The sequence below is a fragment of the Macrobrachium rosenbergii genome, chromosome 24, assembly GCF_040412425.1.
Source record: "Macrobrachium rosenbergii isolate ZJJX-2024 chromosome 24, ASM4041242v1, whole genome shotgun sequence".
Lineage (NCBI taxonomy): Eukaryota > Metazoa > Arthropoda > Malacostraca > Decapoda > Palaemonidae > Macrobrachium > Macrobrachium rosenbergii.
Window position 1 is genome coordinate 21,570,931 of NC_089764.1, and position 20,305 is coordinate 21,591,235.

The 20,305-nt window shown below is 37.3% G+C and overlaps 2 protein-coding genes across 2 annotated transcripts in view; one reads left to right on the forward strand and one right to left on the reverse strand.

The window, feature by feature from the left end:
• The window catches only part of LOC136851914 (homeobox protein abdominal-A homolog), a 33,425-nt gene extending 27,170 nt beyond the window's left edge, over nucleotides 1-6,255 (reverse strand). The window contains 1 exon segment of the mRNA XM_067126268.1: nucleotides 5,142-6,255. Within this exon segment, the coding sequence (XP_066982369.1) occupies nucleotides 5,142-5,904 (763 nt within the window). The 5' untranslated portion in view covers nucleotides 5,905-6,255.
• A 12,766-nt stretch (nucleotides 6,256-19,021) lies between these two features.
• Nucleotides 19,022-20,305, forward strand: part of LOC136851800 (uncharacterized) — a 1,303-nt gene continuing 19 nt past the window's right edge. Inside the window, exons 1-2 of the mRNA XM_067126112.1 lie at nucleotides 19,022-19,786; nucleotides 20,037-20,305. The exon at nucleotides 20,037-20,305 is cut by the window's right edge and continues 19 nt beyond it. Coding sequence (XP_066982213.1) covers nucleotides 19,022-19,786; nucleotides 20,037-20,305 — 1,034 coding nt within the window. The remainder of the gene's footprint in view (nucleotides 19,787-20,036) is intronic.

Here is a 20,305-nt window from a genome sequence, read left to right on the forward strand (position 1 = left end):
TGTCACGTTTCTGTGTACTGTGGAAGCATCTTAATTAAGATATTGGTATTTATACGAACTGCGCAGTTTAAATAATGTTGATAATCAACACACCGGTAAGAAGAAGAATAGAGAGAGAATATAACATTGTATTCTGTTTTGTTGTTATATTTGTTTTTACAATATTTTCTCTAGGATATGTTCATTGTAGTTACACTCGTCATTTCACACCAAACAAAACAACAACAACAATAATAATAATAATAATAATAATAATAATAATAATAATAATAATAATAGTTATTATTATTATTATTATTGTCGCGCAAGTAAATTTGTTCGATAAATAATTTTCATAAGTGTCATATTGCAGCGCATTCCTTTTATTTTTACTGATTCGCGAGAATTTTGAGACACAACATTGATGTTGGCAAACTCACTCACTTATCAACAGAAAAATATTCAGATGTAACCAAATCATGTAAAATAAACATTAAAAAAAAAAAAAACAGCGAACGCCTACAGCAGATTCACACAAAACCAAATAATTAAATGAACCAGTAAGAATAAGTAAATGTAAAAGCGAACGTTGTCACTCACTTAACTGGCAAAAAATAAATTAATTAATAAGAAAAAAAAACTTCGGTAACTTCAGTTTATTCCCAGAAACCCAGAGACGCGGGAACCTCCTTTCTCCGCACGAAAAACCTAGGCCGAGTCACCCCCGCCGGTAACAGGTTTCATATCTGTCAACTCACAAATAATTTCCCGCCGGTATAGCCTACCAAAACACGGCCCTGAGGGAACGGCTGTGAAGGGAACTGGGAAGGAATAAATTCTTAGCCGAGTCGTTAGCATAGCTGTGCTCCCAAGCAACTGGTAGAAGCTAGATAGTTTCGACTATCGGTGCTAGTAGACTAGCGGTTGCTTATGCTATAGTTATCTGAGGTTAGACTATTTTTTTCTCACGGTTTACCTTCTGTGAGGAATTTGACCCGGTTTTGTAATGTGACTCTTGGAATGGATACAATTTACTGTGTAAGTGATGTGATATATATTATATATAAATGTATATATACATGTACATATAATATATAATATACTGTAGATATATTATATGTACGTACATGTATATATACATTTATTTTTATTTATATATCTATATATCTATATATATATATATATATATATATATATATATATATATATATATATGTATATTACGTAGATAGATGGATAGACAGAAAAAGTTTGTAGGGTCGTTGATATGTTTTACATATCATTGGTATAATATATGAACACAGATCATAGAATTTCTGCTGAAAGTTTCAGTAAAACTACAATTATTCAGCTCACTATAGTTTTGTCTTTATTTAACTAGCAGGAAAAATGTCCTTATTCTTTTACAGTACATATTCAGAAAAAAATAATATTTTGTTTTATGATTATAGTCGTTAACCCACGAAATTCTTGGTAGACGTGAACGTAAAACTCCCCTACTTTTTTTTTTAGCTCGTAAATAATAGTTCGCGAATGTTTTACAGTTACCCTCTTTGTTTACCAAATACCATAGATTCAGTTACCCCTGTAAGAAATAGGGGCATGATTTTAATAGCCTTGGTTTTTACCCGGGGCGGGAATACGAACTGTGCCACACTGGTATGCCTAGATTTCTCTCATGATTACCATAGATGGTCTTTAACTTTACCATATAGCGTAATCCTGCCATTATATTAAACCTACGTGCATCAGTTAAAGTCAGCCAACAAAGAACAACAAACTGAAATGATTAAGAACTCAAATATGAAGACAGATTGATCGCAATGAAGAAGGCTTTGCGACAGTAGCATAGCTTGAGCCTTACAACCAGCGGCCTTAGATACTAGACTCCGCCGTCACGTCTAGTTAATGGTTTCATCTTTCTGGCAGACGTATTAGTCTTTTATCACCATGAAAATGAGCTCCTCAAACCAGCAGAAAGCAGAAATTGTCAACAGCTGGCGATAGAGCATGAAAACGAAGAGATTCGGAGAGCCTTTGGGTCTTTTCAGTCTAGAGGAAAACTCGGCTGTAGCTCGACTGTCTCTGGCCCGTAAATTGGTGCGCACAGCGCCAAAACAATAGGAATATTTAAAACGAAGAGATTCGGAGAGCCTTTGGGTCTTTTCAGTCTAGAGGAAAACTCGGCTGTAACTCGACCGTCTCTGGCCCGTAAATTGGTACGCACAGCGCCAAAACAATAGGAATGTTTTACAGAAACAAAACAAACAGCTTTATCAAAGTGCATAAGTCAACAAGTGGACGACATCGGATGAGCGTGATCGGAGAGGTCCAAGAACTTAAGCTTGACAACTTCATGTGCGCCGTTATCTTAGAGGTTCTCGAGTGGATGAGTTCGCTAATACTTCCAACTCTGCCTAGTCCTGTCCTTGATTCATTGTCTTTGTTTTCCCCTACAATAAGTTTTGATTGTTCTTGGTTTCTTTGCTGCTAATCTGCTCTTATTTTCTCTTTTCGTGCGTTACTTAATGTTCAAATTCTCTGTTGCCGTCTACTTTTTCTACACATTATCATTAATGTATACTGACTTTGCTCTACTCGTGGGTTCGAAGTTTCCCCTTCTGTCCAACTAGACTGAAAGATTATATCCAACCTCGGCTATTCTATATGAGTCATTTGATCACTAGTTCAAGGAGAATGCATAGCAGGGATAGTTGTAAGTCTAAAGGGTTAAGTTACCCCCTCATGCTCTTGTGATATTGTTTACGCCTCTCTCTCTCTCTCTCTCTCTCTCTCTCTCTCTCTCTCTCTCTCTCTCTCTCTTCGTTTATGCGAGGTTTCAAAGACCTTTGTTTATTTTTCCAACTATGCACCGAAATTCAAGGTTATCATTTTATGCAATTTAGTCAATTTAAGAAAGGGAGGGGCTGGCTGTGTCCGAAAACTGAGAGAGAGAGAGAGAGAGAGAACTGTGACTAATAGACCTTGTGGTTTCTATCACATTTCTCCTGCTCTCTCTCTCTCTCACCATACAGTACACGTAACTCTCAACGTTCCTCCCCCTTCACGGCGGAGCCACTGAGCCACCTAATACCTAATTAGAACATTAGAACGGGTTCCTAAACGCTATTAACGGCAGCCATCAGCAGAGGTGGTGGGGCTTAACATCTTTGGAACGGCTCTCCCTTCCTTCTCCGCGAAGAAGCTGTACCTAGAAACAGGTTCTCCATTTTCAGCGAGGCAGATCGTGTGTCTTTTAAAAATCTCCTTCCCGACAGCTGCCCGGGGTTCATTTGCATTTAGCCTTAGTCATTTGGAAAGCGTTTCTATTTTCCGTCGACGGAGAGGATCAGCCACGTCGTTACGATTGCCTTTTGTAACGTAACGACGTGGAGGCTGTTGACGTATTCCACGTCTTAGGCTGAAAAGTTGGCTGAAATTGCTTCTGTCTGTGCAGTAGTGACATTTAAGCTTAATTACTTTGTTTCGACGATGCTCAAGATGAAGATATAAATCACGAAACAGCTTTCACGTCAAAGATGTTTTGTCTGTGGAAAGAATTAACGGGGGTAAAATAAGGCATGACGACGATGCAAAGAATTTAATGGAAACAATTATATTTGCTTTATGTCATTTATATTCAACTCTACTTTTTTATCCCTGGCCCTCTAACCCATTAGTTTAACCCTGTCCCTATCTATCTGTCTGTCTGTATCTAAACAATCAAACACAGACACACGCACACACACACACACACACACACACATATATATGTATATATATATATATATATATATATATATATATATATATATATATATATATATATATATATATATATATATATATAATATAATGTGAATGTTTTTTTTACTTATGCACGCATGGCTTTTATAATCACAATCATTAAGCCCCACAAATATTATTAAATTTCGGATTCACTCTGCCCTGGAATAACTTACACACAAGGGGATTAAAACTAACTAATAAGTGCATCTGCCTCGGCCGACATTCGAACCTGGGCCTTACGATTTGCTGCAACAATAAAGAGTCGTCTTTGTCCACTCGGCTAGCTACCCTTAACGGTTGTGTTTCCCGTGGGTGTAATCGATATTTTTGGCTTAATATATATATATATATATATATATATATATATATATATATATATATATATATATGTGTGTGTGTGTGTGTGTGTGTGTGTGTTTATATATGTACATGTATGTATGTATGTGTATATTAACTTGTGCATCACTTATATCCGTATGTGATTAATAAAAGATCTTGCTTGCTTTGCTTGACTGAAATTTGGCAGTTGGTATATTACAAGTAAATTGTTTTTCTCTTTTTTGTATATTAATACAGGTAATATCTGTAGGAATGATAAGCATCACTATTGTTGTTATTACGATTACTGTATTATTATTATTATGTTTGCTATAATGATAACTATAAAAGAATATCAAAAAAATTGCAGAAATGAGGAGCATTGTTTTTTATATTAATTGTTCTAAATCTTATAACTGTGATTGTTAAAGTAAAGAAGAAAGTCCTCCAAAATATTTCCTGTCAGAATTATTTTTAACAAAATTATTTTTAAGAATTATTTTTAACAAAATTATTTTTAAGAATTATTTTTAACAAAATTATTTTTAAGAATTATTTTTAACAAAATTATTTTTAACACCACCGTGTTTGAAGACCAAGACATAAAAAAAATCCCCTGTAATGTCCTTGATATGGAATATTTCAAAAGTGGAATCATTTGTAAAAATTATTTATAGATATTGTTATATAATCATATCCTCTCCATTCACTTTATTGCCCGAATTCTTACTTAGCTCCTCAGGAGGGCGTTGTATGTAGTATTATGTATAATATAACGTTTTCTTAAGTAATTCATGCAAGAAATTATTTTTTTTATTCCTGAATATATAATAACAAATGAGCACGAAATTTTTTTTTTCATTCCTGAAGATATAATAACAAATGAGCATGATTTTTTTTTTTATTCCTGAAGATAAAACAAAAAATGTCGTGTGTTTTTAACGAAACTGATTACACTGATGCTGTCATTTCTCACGCACAGATGTATTAAAGTGGAAAACAGGTAACTAGAGAGACAGGCAGATAAATAGGCTCTCGAAGTCTCAAAAACTGACCTGTGGATTCAGACGCATCGTGACTCAAGTCCGATCTCTGGTCGGAGGTGACATCACTGCTGCGCTGTTCGTTGACTAGTGACCCCAGAGACGTCAAGACATCGGCGCTAAGAGCGCTGAAGTTAAGCTCTCCTCCGGAAGGCACAGGTAGCGGTAGTAACGGGCCCAACGGCGCTGAGAGCTGCTCCGGAGTGCCGACCGGGAGAGCCGAAGCCAAGCCAGATAGATCGTCCGTCGGAGGCGACAGCCCGCTGGAGGCAAAGGTTGGCACATGTCCTTGCGTGTATGCGTTGGTAAACTGCGGAGTGGGCGTATAATGGGCGTTGCTGGGCATGGAAGTGTGAGGTGCCACGTGCTGGGACGTGACAGGTGGTGACGAGGTGGGAGAGCCGCTGCCGTCGGAGGGCGGATCACTCTCAGGTGTGAGAGGCGCCGCGTATTCCACAGGTGTGCCGTAGTGAGATGAATACGAAGAGAAGTCGTGGGTGTTGTGAATGTTGTCATGGGGCGTGGGCGTTCGGGGCAAGATGGGCGGTAATCCGTATTCGACGAGGGACGACGAAAAGAGGCCGCCGTAGTCTCGGGTGATGTCGGTGGTTTCTAATAAACCCCACTCCGCCCCTGGAAGTAGACTTGAGTAAGGTGAGGATCGAGTTGGCTCCAGAGGAGCCAGTGTGGCCAAAGATGCCCCAATGGGCATTATACCCCCGGTGGTGGGCACCGGAAGAGGCAACCCTCCGCTTCCAATTATAGTTTGATCCATCGTAGCTTTTTATCAAAGATTTTACTGTATATTCGTGCAAGTTTCCACCAGACAGGATTTCTATTTCTGAGTAAAAGAGTGTGTAAACAAGTGCTAATCACTGACAGTGCTCTGAGGATTCACTCGGCGCAAATCAGTAAAATCTCTGTAGGATTCCACCGGCCATCACTCTCCAAACAACCACAAGCTCTGCCACCACAATTATCACCAGTTGAAACGATGTATAAAAATTCCACGTGAAATCACCACAAAAACCACAAAAATCACTTTTTCTAGAATCTTACGTAGCCACAAAGAGCAACAGCAGCAGCCCCGGACAGTAGTGCGAGATTGTTTGTGGTGAGGGCAACCAACCACCTGTCTGCGAGGGCTAGGATGACAGTGTCTCCCCTTGCGTCCCCTCGTGACACAGAGGGGACAATGGGGCGGGGCTTTACTGCATCTTCGCCTCGCTTAGCCAATCAGTTTTGCTCTCGCATGGTGATTCTCCACCATTCACGGAGGAGATTTGCAGTTTTCATATGGTTTCTCTTTGACGATTGGCTATTTAGAAGCCTAGATCAACAAGTGCTTCCTCTTCTTGTTAGTAGCCAACCTGAATTTCCTTCCTCGCTCGTCCCTATGCAAACAATGTACTGACCCACGCCGCAACGTCTCCGTCCAAAATTGTCTGAAGAATCATATATTCTTTCCTCGACGGCAGCATGTTTTCGTGACGGGTGTTTCACCTAGTCTGGCGTTTTCCTTCCTTGAAAGAAGCCCTTTTTTTATTCGTCTGTGTAAGAAAAGAACAAATCATTCGCTTTCAAGTCATGAGAATAAAAGTTAGGTGAAGAGAACTATTCATTAACGTCCTCATTTCTTTAATGCAGTGAGAAAAATATGGAAGAGACGCTTTGTTTTGTGTCTAGAATTACTTCCACGTGTAGGTAAAGCTCGACTGATTCTAAATAACAGTTCAGTCGAAAGAGACCCATGTCTAATATGATCTGCTTCTGCTGAAAACGCCCATAGTAACTTTACTATCTCAAATCTCGGTTGGATATCATGAGGACTCGAGGAACGTGACCAGAGCTGTTATATGAAGAGCATCTGGCAATGTTGCCTTAAATACGTTTGATTTATGGGCACTCAAATGAGGAGCATAGATATCAATGTCCAAGGGATTCCGACTTCATCGCCTCAGCAGGGGCATAAAACTGGACAACTGAGAAGTTAAACGCTTCCTACAAAGAACTGTTCCTGCAACGCGTTAGCGCATAATTTATTTGAGTTCGTGGGTTGAGATTGACAATGAAGGGTCGTTCATTTTTTTTAATAAGGAGGGGGCGGATTAGAACCCCAAGATCTGCAAAAGCTCATAATAACGAATATGAATTTAAGCTTCGGTGCATCTAACGGCTGTGTATTGTGAGGATTATCGGTGCATCTAACGGCTGTGTATTGTGAGGAGAAAGATAAATAAGTTAGAGATTAGTAAAGGCTTCAGTACCCAGTGTATACTTCCGTTGACAAGACAACATAAATGAGTTTTTATACAAATTCTCATACGCTGAATAGATGCTTTTTTTTTTTTTTTTCAAAGAAACAGCACAGGAATGTATAATAATAATAACTGGTTTAGATTTTTATCCGCACGAGGAGTGTCACTACCACTTTTCCTACTTGTACAATAAACATGATTCGATGGTGGTTTCCATGAAACCTAAGACAGCTGATTCTTTAGATTTATCTCCTAACAGAAGCATTTATTTTATTACGTTCTTTTCCTTCTTCTGTTTAATTAACTTAAATCCCAAATGCAGGTCATCAATAAAAATTCAAATCAATCTTTTGTGCCTCATATGTAAAGCATTACATATGGTGAAGGTTTAGAATGTAGTAACTTTCGTATTGACGTAGGGTTGTGACATGTAGTTTTAGTTTCTGCCAGTTACCTAGATATCTGTATATTTCCACAGATCTGCATTATTACCATCAAAGATCATTTTTCATTTATTTACATATCTAATTATTTAATCAACAGATTCATTATTATTGTTCTAGACAGACAATGAAAGATCCCGGGGCAGTAATTAGCTGGTCGTTAGACAGATGACGGGAAACTGAAATGAATCTTCGTTGCTTTTAAATACAAGTAGAAGAAGACTCTGGACTCTTGTCCTCAGTCAAATAAATAACAAGAACCGGACGGAAGGGCATTAAAAGGATGATATTTTCGTTCGAACTTTTTCAAGTTTTATATATATATATATATATATATATATATATATATATATATATATATGTGTGTGTGTGTGTGTGTGTGTGTATATATATATATACATATATGTGTGTATATATATATATTTATGTTTGTGTGTGGGAGTTTGTGTATGCGTGTGCATTATGTACTTAAACGTACTTGAATCCCTTCTGTTCAACTGTGTGTGAAGGGTTAGATTTATTTAATTTGCACACGTGTAAGACTAAATCTTGTTTCTTCTAAAACCGCCAGCGGTGCTTCAGGAACCAAACAAATAAAACATGGAAAGCCACTGGCCCATTTTTTCAGTTGTGAGAACAAAGCTTTGAACCCCTTTTAACAAATTCCAGAGCAAAAACTCTCCATGTCCATTTTAAATGCCACTCCACCCAGTCGTCTTGCAGTCACTGACAATCTTCCAAATTTATCATTTCCGTCCTTGTACGCGAACCTCACAATTCTTTATGACTTACAACTCCCTCCACAGCTCTCTCTGACCATCTACCTGCAGAGACTTGGTTCCTGGGAGCTTTCTTCCCAGTTAAGTTATTTTGCGTTGATACAGACCCCTCTTACACTTTCCTTTTTGTGTTGCTCATACAATATTGTCTTTCGAATTCCACACTCTTCTATTCCGAGTATTAAACTGGCCCATCCTATGGAGTTTTTTTCCTACATATGTCGGTATGAGTTAAATATATTCAGAACTACATAGCTTTTGCAAAACAGATACGCCAGATGAATGAGGCAAACACATATATTACTCTAGGGTAACTTTACAGCCATTCTTGAATATCCCAGGACGACTGTTCTAAGTATTTCCGGATAAGAAATAAACACCAATGAAGGATAAGGATACATCAGAATTTCATTATCAATAAACATCATCAAAAATAAAAGCAAATAATCCGTAGATAGCCAAAGTCATAATAAAAAAAACCCACCAATCCAAGTATTCTGTCTGAAAGATGAAATGGATTACGTGAGCAACTTTTCAATAAAGGTAGCATATGTTAATAAATGTCGCAGGCATGTAAAATGGTACAAATCATGTTGAAATGTCTAACAGATTAAAAAGTATGTTTAAAGAAGCCTTTAAAGTGGCGTTGAGGACAATGCAAAAGTAAATACCCAGAACGAATAAGTAGTCATGTCAATGCCAATAGAATTATGGTGAGGGTCCGGTGTACATCACCAGTTTGTCATTAAAATCTCGATTTTGTAAGAGTTCATCGTTATAATCCTCTGACTACTCCATTGTCAGTACTGTGTGTACTTATCTTCTGACCACCTCTTTCAGATTTATAGACGACTTATCCATTATTAAGTGAGGAATTGTCCTCACATCTCGGAAGACACCTTACGCACCATTCGTCTTGACGGATTTGAATAAATCGAGCCAGTTCTGATATTATCATTTCGGCTTTGGAGTCAAGTCACGAAACTCGCCTTGTTCTCTCGGCGTTATTGTATCTGCAAAACTTCATATTCTCTCAGATACTTATGGAAGTTGCTATCACGAGAATCAACTCGTTTGAGCATTCTTTCATACTGTTCATTTCAAGTGGTGGAGTTTTGTATTCCAATCTGTATTTCATTTGTCATTGAGCCAGAGCTTGATTTCAACGTCCTTGCCAATCACGGTATCTTTTTCATAAAAGAAAAATTTTACCGATCCAAATGTTTGTCAAGGTTAGCGGGCATTTCATTTTGCATTAGGTAGCAAACATTTTACTCAACATTACGGGATAGCGAAAAAGTGCTGCGTAGAATTTTACCACATGCATACTGTGGTACCTTAGTTCAGCAATAGTCATACCACCAGTCAGACTAAAACAATAAACACTATCCTTTGGAACACCGGATATGTTAGGTCTGTGCTCACTAAAAACGCCGTTAATGATTAAGAATATGAAAATTAGCTGGATAAGTTTCATCACGTACGAAGTTTATATTAAAGGTCCTTTTGCTTTACTAACCAGAAGGCTACAGTAGGATCAATCGAAGCAAGACCGACCTCATAATTGTGAAAGACATTATCACTAACTTACTGCTTTCTGTAAGTATTGTGTCATTCGGGTTAAAAGTTTCTAGGTGTACAGCGCGTATGAAGATCACTTTTCGACGACCATGGGAAGCACAAAGGGGGAAAATTGAGCATTTAACTATGACAGCCGACACTTTATCCATATTGATAACCACTGTGGCATATATATATATATATATATATATATATATATATATATATATATATATATATATATATATATATATGTGTGTGTGTGTGTGTGTGTGTGTGTATGTATGTATGTTTATTTGTTTGTGTATTTGTATTCATCTTCATGCTGAAGTACATATAAAAAATTATTGTTTAAAAATGTTTTCCTTAATCCAGAGAAAAATTGCTTTTAATGGAAGCTGATGCCTCACCTGATAATTTCTTCATTGAATATCAATCAAAAAATTCTTGTAAGACTAAATCTGATGTATAACATTTCTTTTGTTTGCTCTTATCATCTTGGACTATATAAATCATAACAATAAAATACTTTTTCATGTATTCATTAACTGACTAAGTTAGTGAGTGTGTTTTCCAAGCTGCTCTTAATAGTTTACAGGAAGGCAAATGTTTTTTGGTCAGGTAAAAATGTGAAAGCTGAAATGGATACGTAGAGTTAAGAATCAAAATGCTTTCCTTTAAACTCAGTATATAACTTAGCCATTTTTTCTGATAACTAAGCTTCCAGAAATTTCTCTCTCTCTCTCTCTCTCTCTCTCTCTCTCTCTCTCTCTCTCTCTCTCTCTCTCTCTCTCTCTCTCTCTCTCTCTCTCTCTCCCATGTACATACATACTTCACATACACGTGCATTGTTTAAAAAATTTTTATAGTCATGATAAAACCTTCACTTTTAGGATACGCACAATGTGTAAAATATATATATATATATATGTATATATATATATATATATATATATATATATATATATATATATATATATATATATAAATTATATATATATATACATACATACACTGCGTATCTTAAAAGTGAAGGTTTTATCATGACAATAACATTTTTTACGCAATGCACGTGTATGTGAAGTATGTATGTGAGAGAGAGAGAGAGAGAGAGAGAGAGAGAGAGAGAGAGAGAGAGAGAGAGAGAGAGAAATTTTCTGGAAGCCTAGTTATCAGAAAAAATGGCTAAAGGTATTTACTGAGTTTAAAGGAAAGCATTTTGATTCTTAACTCTAAGTATCCATTTCAGCTTTCACATTTTTGCCTGACCAAAAAACATTTGCCTTCCTGTAAACTATTAAAAGCAGCTTGGAAAATACATTCACTAAATTAATTAGTTATGAATACATGAAAAAGAAGTATTTTATGAACACATGAAAAAGAAGTATTTTATTGTTGTGATTTATACAGCCCAAGATAATAAGAGCAAACAAATTCAGCGCAAAGAAGAAAGGTAAAGAAATGTTATACTGATGTCTTATAAGAATTTTTTAAATTGATATTCAATGAAAAAATTATCATGTGAGGCATCGAAGACAATTTTTCTCTGGATTAAGGAAAACATTTTTAAACAATGATTTATCATATGTACTTGAGCATGAAGATGAATACGAATAAATAAATAAATATATATGTATACAGTATATATATATATATATATATATATATATATATATATATATATATATATATATATATATATATATATATATATATAATGTACATTATATATGTGTGTGTGAGTGTGTGTATATGTGTATGCATGTACCATATTCTTTTCTCTATGACCACACAAATCCGGAAATGCAGATAGCGCCATGAGGTCTTGCCAGCCCCTCAGTGACATTGAACCTGACCGGGCTTTCATGTGCCAGAGGGACTTATGTCAAACCCACTCGAAGAAGGCAAAAGACGCATAACAAAGTCGAATCCAGCTGTGTAATTACCGTCGAAGTAATGATTACAAGGAGGACGCTGTGCCGCAACCGACTGCAGGAACGCGACTCGGGATAAAGGTCTTTTGGCGCGTTTTTTCGGAACCCGTCCTCTAGACCGTCACAAGGGCGCCAGGTGAGATCACATCGCCTTTGATCAAAATCACTGGGTACGACTTGGGCGTCGTCGTTGTCGTCGTCGTCGTCACCATCCCCATCCCCCCCCCTCCATCCCCCTTCCCCATGAGGCTCTAAGAACTCCCTCCTGCTGGCGTGCTGGAACCTCTTGATTAGAGGCTGAATGTGCTTGACATGTTAATAACAAAGGAGTCTCGAATCCATTTAGGCAATTCCAAAAATATTTCGCGTTGAGTCATCCTTATATCGGCTGGCTGGTTTATAAATGATCAATTGGCTTCTCTCAAAACATGATGTGTTATTCAGCAACGCTGGCTCGAGTGTTTTTCTACCGGGACAGATGTATCTGCGCCGGAAGCGGAACTGAAGAGCAACCTTTTTGTAGCAGCAGCGAGTGACCAAGACAGTTCACCAAATTCGACAGTGAGGCCGACTAAATTCTTGGAAGCTGATGCAACTGGACCTTCCCTTCTATTCGCTCTCACGGTTTCTTGACACTCGAGCTATTTTCGTTTGAATGCCAATTTCCTGAGCTGCGTAGGCAAAGGAGCTCTACCCCTTTCCAGGGGTACAACCTCCTTCCAGCGCTGGATTAACGCAACCCATAATGCCTGTTATCGGCATCGTCGAATAGGAGACTCATATGGATGGGATCGATCGACTAATAAAAGAGTTCTGTCGTAGCCTCCGCGGCACCTAAATCTACCATCACGAAGCCAATTCGCCAGCGGATGACTCATCAATTATTCAAGGGTCGCTGCCACCGAGATGCGAGCACTGGCGCCGCCATTTTGACGCCAAGGATCCAGGATGACTGGAGGATAAGTGACAGCGTGTCTGTGTATGTGTATGTTTGTGTGTGTCAGCTCGCTGGTGAGCAATACAAGGGCCTTTTAATACTCGACGTATCTGCGGGTCACTTTAATGAAGTCGCCGACGTTTTGATGTGTATTGACCAGCATGCAACATTCCATCGCCCGATATCAGTCTCCAATAGCGTCGCCCCGTTTGGTCTACGTGGCAACTCGAAAATCAAAGGAAAAACGACAGAAAAGGTTTGACGGGGAGAGACGCCAGTGCAGAGATTGACGCAGTCGTGTCGACGCAGTCCTGACGGAGGAATTCAATTGCTATGATATCAGAGATCGCGTTATTTTTTCTTTGGTATCGTCTCCGGTGTCCTTGTAGGAGTTGCTGGGTCGAAATATTCAATACCAGGAACCAATAATGACTAACAACACTCAGTGTTTGCATCGCATTGTAAAAGAATTTCAACATTATAAAATAAGACAACTTTTTGGCGCATCAGAGTATCATGCATCTTGGGAGCGGCTTGTTTAGGCTGTTTATTTCTTTAGATACTATTATTTTTTTTATTTATGCATCTATTTGTTTATTTATTTATTAGATCTGAATTTCATATTCGTTTCATTTTACTCCTATCTTTTTTTTCCATTTTCACGTAATTAACTTTCGTGCTTTTTCCGCAGGAATTTGTGTACGTTAATAATAATAATAATAATAATAATAATAATAATAATAATAATAATAATAATAATAATAATAATAATAATAATAATAATAATAATAATAATAATAATAATAATAATAATAATAATAATAATAATAATAATAACGTTCTTATTATCCTAGCTTGGTCAGATGATTTACAGATATGTATATATATATAATATATATGTATACACACATAAATGTACTGTATATTTCATACACATACATATACATACATATATATATATATATATATATATATATATATATATATATATATATATATATATATATATATATATATATATATATATATATATATATGTTTATACATATATATGTATGTTTATATTAATGTTTTCCGAATATTTTCTTGTTTAAAATTCAAAACTAAAAGAAACTGTTAAACATGTGGTTTTGGTGTTTGACATTATATCTTGATAATTACAGTTCCGTTATTGACACTTACAACATCCTCAGAGCCTGCGAATACATAACTGTGGTATGTCCTAGGTGTTGTGTTTAAAGGTTAAATTGCAAACCAAACCTGGAGCAATCACTGGTCAGAAGAACAGTATGGAACTATCGAGGGATAGGCGATAACTAGCTATAGATAAATTTACCTATAGATAAATTTACCTTTAAGTAACCTGATGGTACTGACATAATACAGTAATTGAAGAGTCTTTGGACTGTGTATTTTAGGTGATGTTATCATTTACTTAAATTCTACTCCGTGTCAGAATGTTATGATAAATAAAGGAAATTTTTAAAAACTTGCAAATTGTTTGAGATTACAATACATATTAAGAGATGTAGGCTAAATGTTAGGTGACTGACACGAATTATCAATTAATGCAATTGTATATATTGAATAAATACTGTAAAAACTGGTTCCTTATTTCATCATCGAAAAATCGAAGTCTCTTTCTGCATTATGCCAATACAAATAGTGGAGCCAACACAGTCATTCCTCCGAAGACGAGAACACATTAAATGCGCGAAAGTTCTGGAAAAGAATTGTATTTTTTCACATTTATTATGGAATTTATTATGATTTATATATTCATAATGTACCTCAGTGGATTATTACTTCTATACTGCCCTCATCCCAAGATTAAACAAGTAAAAAATACGCCGAATTTTATTCGGCACAATCGAGTTTTCTGGACACCATATAATGCTGTGTGTGAAACTCTCGATGTGCTGCAGTATGAAACTCTCATCCACGAACTGGCAGCACTCAGTTGCTCCCCTGATGCAGTCAAGTGAAGATGCGACGGCGGCTGGCCCCTTTAGCGGTGCCTGACCTACGATCCACCGCTAACCTTAAACTTAAATAAGATAAAAACTACTGAGACTAGATGGCTGCAGTTTGGTATGTTTGATGATTGGAGGGTGGATGATCAACACTCCAGTTTGCAGACCTTTAGCCCCAGTAGTTTTTAAGATCCGACGGCGGACAGAAAAAGTGCGGACGGACAGAGAAAGCCATATCAGTAGTTCTCTTTTACATAAAACTAAAAACACGCATTTTCTACCATGAGTACGAATTTTTTGCTCAGATACGCAACTTCACCTCATTCGCTCTGGAGATGTTATGTGTCAAAAACGTAATAAATACGAAACACTATACCCACAATACGTTTAACTGCCCTTCGTCAAATTTTAATTTATGAAAATTTTTATAGAATTTTAAATCTTGACCAAAGACACAACGGGATTGCTGTTTAATGGTTAGTTTAAAAAGGAAATTATATATATAAATATTTATATGTGTACGTATGTGTATGTGGATAGCCTATATACAGTATTATTGTATGTATATATATATATATATATATATATATATATATATATATATATATATATTCATTTACATATATACATACACATAAATTTATGTGTGTAGTGTATTGGTAGGTGTAGGCGCATGCTAGTCTGTATATTCACATTGTCTTTACATATTTTCGCACTCAAAAGTTACAATCACGACTCAATAAAAAACATTTCCTGAAAATGATTGTGGGCAATATCAAGAAATCCCTTTAATTTGCCCATGCACCTGTTATTTGAGCTCCCAAAATGAAAATTTCCCTCTCCAGAAGCGTGCCTGTACAATCCGCCCTTATTGCAGAGAAGCTGCTCAACTCGCCATAAGTGCAATTACGTGAGCTTGTGAGGAGTTGCCCGGATGGAAGACAACCAACATGGTCGACTTGCTAGAAAAAGACAACTACCCGCAATTACAGAGGGGAAATAATAATGTCTGGTGAGATACGAGGCGAAGCCTCCCAGAATTAAGAGGCAGTTTTTCCTCACGTTTCTATAGATGCCATCAAGCAATTAACTTTAATCTGTTGCAGCCAACAACAAGTAATTAGCCTTGCAGACATCTTTAGGACATAATTACGTCTGGTGGTTGATCATCTTCCACAGAGCTCAGGTCACAACTATCCGCAATGGGAAGCTTGTTAAAATAATCTCAGACTTTTCTGAATAGTTCATTATAGTGTATTCAGACTTTTAGGATTAGTAAGACTTGAATTGCATTTCTCAAAAACCAGTCTTATTATTATCTTCTCACAAAATATCAACACTGATTTATCCCTTTCTTCTGTGGAAGTTTACCCTGTAAGTTGAGACCACGGCGTAGGCTGCTCCCATTGGCTAACAAATCACGAAACCTGCTGCTGTCTGGCGCTAACAACTGCGAAGTTTTCAGTGTAAGCTTCTCTGATGTCTGCTTTCTGAATACAAGCGGTTTTTAGCAAATCACTGATCGGAAAGTTTGTTTTTTCTGTTAACAGGAAATTTGGTTTCCTAAAGATGCTTTAAGACTACTAAAAAAAATTTTTTTTTTTTTACTATAAAGTAGCTCACTACTGCCTCGTATTTTGCAAACTCTTGAGAGAGGGCCCTTGTGTGGTCTTTTTCTTAGAAGAGATATTATCAATAAATTAAGATACTGATTACAATTCCAAGAGAGATACTAAGCAAAATAATACAACGATGTCATTTGCCTCTGAACGCTAGCCATGGTTCTGCAGAGACTGATTTTTTATGATCATAAAGCTTCAAAGAATGTAGGTAAAAAATATTGACCCTTTTTGTCAAAACCCTAAAATATGTGACAATCCTTATAAGTTTTATAGCAATGACAGTGAGCCTCAGCGAACACTGAAAAGCCTGCAAGTAAGTTTGGAAATTCAGATTAGTTTTTGGTCTATTTTGATACTCAGAAATGTAATTCAGGAGTTTAAGTGACAAGTATTCATCTAATTAAACAGTTATTAGGTGAAGGAAGTGATCATCTGTAAGTATTTGCTGTGCGAATTTCCAGTCGTAACCTGCTGATTACCAATAGCATCGTGGTCTCTTAATCCTTACGGTTCTTCTTCTTCTTCTTCTTCTTCTGAAGGTCTATTTCCATAAAACCTGTGCCTAAAATATCACTTGATATTCTATTGTTAAAAAATGCTTCCTACTGTAAGATATCATTGTTGAGGTATTCATTTTAACAGAAAGGGACAATGCGTGATAATTTTATACTGTGCTTTAGCACTGTAATTTAGCTAGGCTGGTCAAGACACCCTGAAGCATTGGTAAGAAAGGTCTCGATTTGAGCATTGATGTTTTTGCCTCCTCTTTCCAGTCATTAATTTTGTCCGGAAAAGCGAATGAAATTCAAAAACTAGCATGAATGAGAAACTTTTACCTCAAAACAATGTAGTTTCGTAAATAATATGGTGATGGAAGCGTTACTGCACAATTTTACAGGAAAATACAGTCAAACTGTCCAACCAAAAAAAAAAAATCACACTTTTCCTTGAAGAGTTCTTTGATCAGCTGTTGAGCTTAGGGGGTAGTGCCGTTAGTGCACCTCACTCGGTGCACTGTAGGCATTAAGGTTTTTGCAGCGTCCCTTTGGTCCATAGCTACAAGACCTTTCATTTCATGTACTATACCACCGTTCATATTTTCTTTCTTCCATCTTACTTTCCACCATCTAACAATTGTTTCATAGTGCAGCTGCGAGGTTTTCCTCCTGTTACACGTTAAAAACCTTTTATTCTCAATTTCCCTTTCATCGCTGAAAGACCTCATAGGTCCCATTGCTTGGCCTCTGGCCTAAATTTTATACTGCATTCCACTTGAGCATCTGAAACATAGCTCCACGTTGGAGTTACCACATACAGTGTGATAACCCCAGAGCAATAATGAATCCCAGTCCCTGTGGTTTATAACTGCACATATTTCCGCCCTTTACTTTTCATCCGTTCTCTTTAATCTCTTACTACTTTGCTGTCTTCTGTAATTTGCCTCACAGATTTTTCACCCCTCATTTATGAGGAATTCCTTAGGCCCTATCTTAAGAGTTTGCTAGATACAAGGCAGTAGTCTTGGAGAGGTACTTAAAATTATATAAGATTTTTAACGATCTTAGAGCGTAGCTTCCTCTATATTAAGGCCTTTGCTGACATTAGGTCCAATAGAGATTTCCTTTGATTTGTTAAAGCATGCGTGAAACAATTCCTTGCCGTGTTTCTCGTGTTTTTGGATGAAGATAGCAAGAAATATTCAGAGAGAGACTGTACAAATGCAGCAACAACAGACGATGAACAGAATACAGCTCCCCAACCCCAGTTGAAACCAAAGGAATATAGATATTGGGGTTGAATGAGATAACAAGGAAAAAATTGTAGACAACAGAGGAGAAAATAATTGTGGAGGCCCGTAAGGTATGATTGCTCCTAATACATCCATGAAACAGGTGAGCAGTTTTGGTGAAATTAAGATACGTGCCATGAAACATATGAGCAATTTTGGCGAAATAAAGAGACGTGCCATGAAACACGTGAGGAGTTCTGGCGAAATTAGGAGACGTGCCATGAAATAAGTGAGCAATTTTGGCAAAATTAAGAGACGTGCCATGAAACAAGTGAGCAGTTTTGGCAAAATTAAGAGACGTGCCATGAAGCTGGTGAGCAGTTTTGGCGAAATTAAGAGACATGCCATGAAACAGGTGAGCAGTTTTGGCGAAATTATGAGACGTGCCATGAAACAGGTGAGCAGTTTTGGCAAAATTAGGAGACATGCCATGAGGCAGGTGAGCAGTTTTGGCGAAATTAAGAGACGTGCCATGGAACAAGTGAGCAATTTTGGCGAAATTAAGAGACGTGTCATGAAACAGGTGAGCAGTTTTGGCAAAATTAAGAGCATGCCATGAAACAGGTGAGCAGTTTTGGCAAAATTAAGAGACGTACCATGAAACAAGTGAGCAGTTTTGGGGAAATTAAGAGACGTGCCATGAAACAAGTGATCAATTTTGGCGAAATTAAGAGATGTGCCATGAAACAAGTGAGCAGTTTTGGTGAAATTAAGATATGTGCCATGAAACAGGTGAGCAGTTTTGGCAAAATTAAGAAATGTGCCATGAAACAAGTGAGCAGTTTTGGCGAAATTAAGAGACATGCATTGAAACAGGTGTGCAGTTTTGGCAAAATTAAGAGACGTGCCATGAAACAAGTGAGCAGTTTTGCCAAAATTAAGAGACATGCCATGAAACAGGTGAGTAGTTTTGACAAAATTAAGAGACATGCCATGAAACAGGTGAGCATTTTTGGCGAAATTAATAGACGTACCATGAAACAGGTGAGCAGTTTTGGTGAAATTAAGAGACGTGCCATGAAACAAGTGAGCAGTTTTGCCAAAATTAAGAGACGTGCCATGAAACAGGTGAGCAGTTTTGGCGAAATTAAGAAATGTACTATGAAACAGGTGAGCAGTTTTGGCAAAATTAAGAGACGTGCATTGAAACAGGTGAGCAGTTTTGGCGAAATTAATAGATGTGCCATGAAACAGGTGAGCAGTTTTGGCGAAATTAAGAGACATGCCATGAAACAAGTGAGCAGTTTTGGCAAAATTAAGAGAGATGCCATGAAACAGGTGAGCAGTTTTGGCGAAATTAAGAGACGTGCCATGAAACAAGTGAGCAGTTTTGGTGAAATTAAGATATGTGCCATGAAACAGGTGAGCAGTTTTGGCGAAATTAAGAAATGTGCCATGTAACAGGTGAGCAGTTTTGGCGAAATTAAGAGACATGCCATGAAACAGGTGAGCAGTTTTGGCAAAATTAAGAGACGTGCCATGAAACAAGTGAGCAGTTTTGGCGAAATTAAGAGACGTGTCATGAAACAGGTGAGCAGTTTTGGCAATGTTAAGATACGTGCCATGAAACAAGTGATCAATTTTGGCGAAATTAAGATGTGCCATGAAACAGGTGAGCAGTTTTGGCAAGATTAAGAGACTTGCCATGAAACAGGTGAGCAGTTTTGTCAAAATTAAGAGACGTGCCATGAAACAGGTGAGCAGTTTTGGCAAAATTAAGAGACGTGCCATGAAACAGGTGATCATTTTTGGCGAAATTAAGAGACGTGCCATGAAACAGGTGAGCAGTTTTGGCGAAATTAAGAGACGTGCCATGAAACAGGTGTGCAATTTTGGCAAAATTAAGAGACGTGCCATGAAACAAGTGAGCATTTTTGGGGA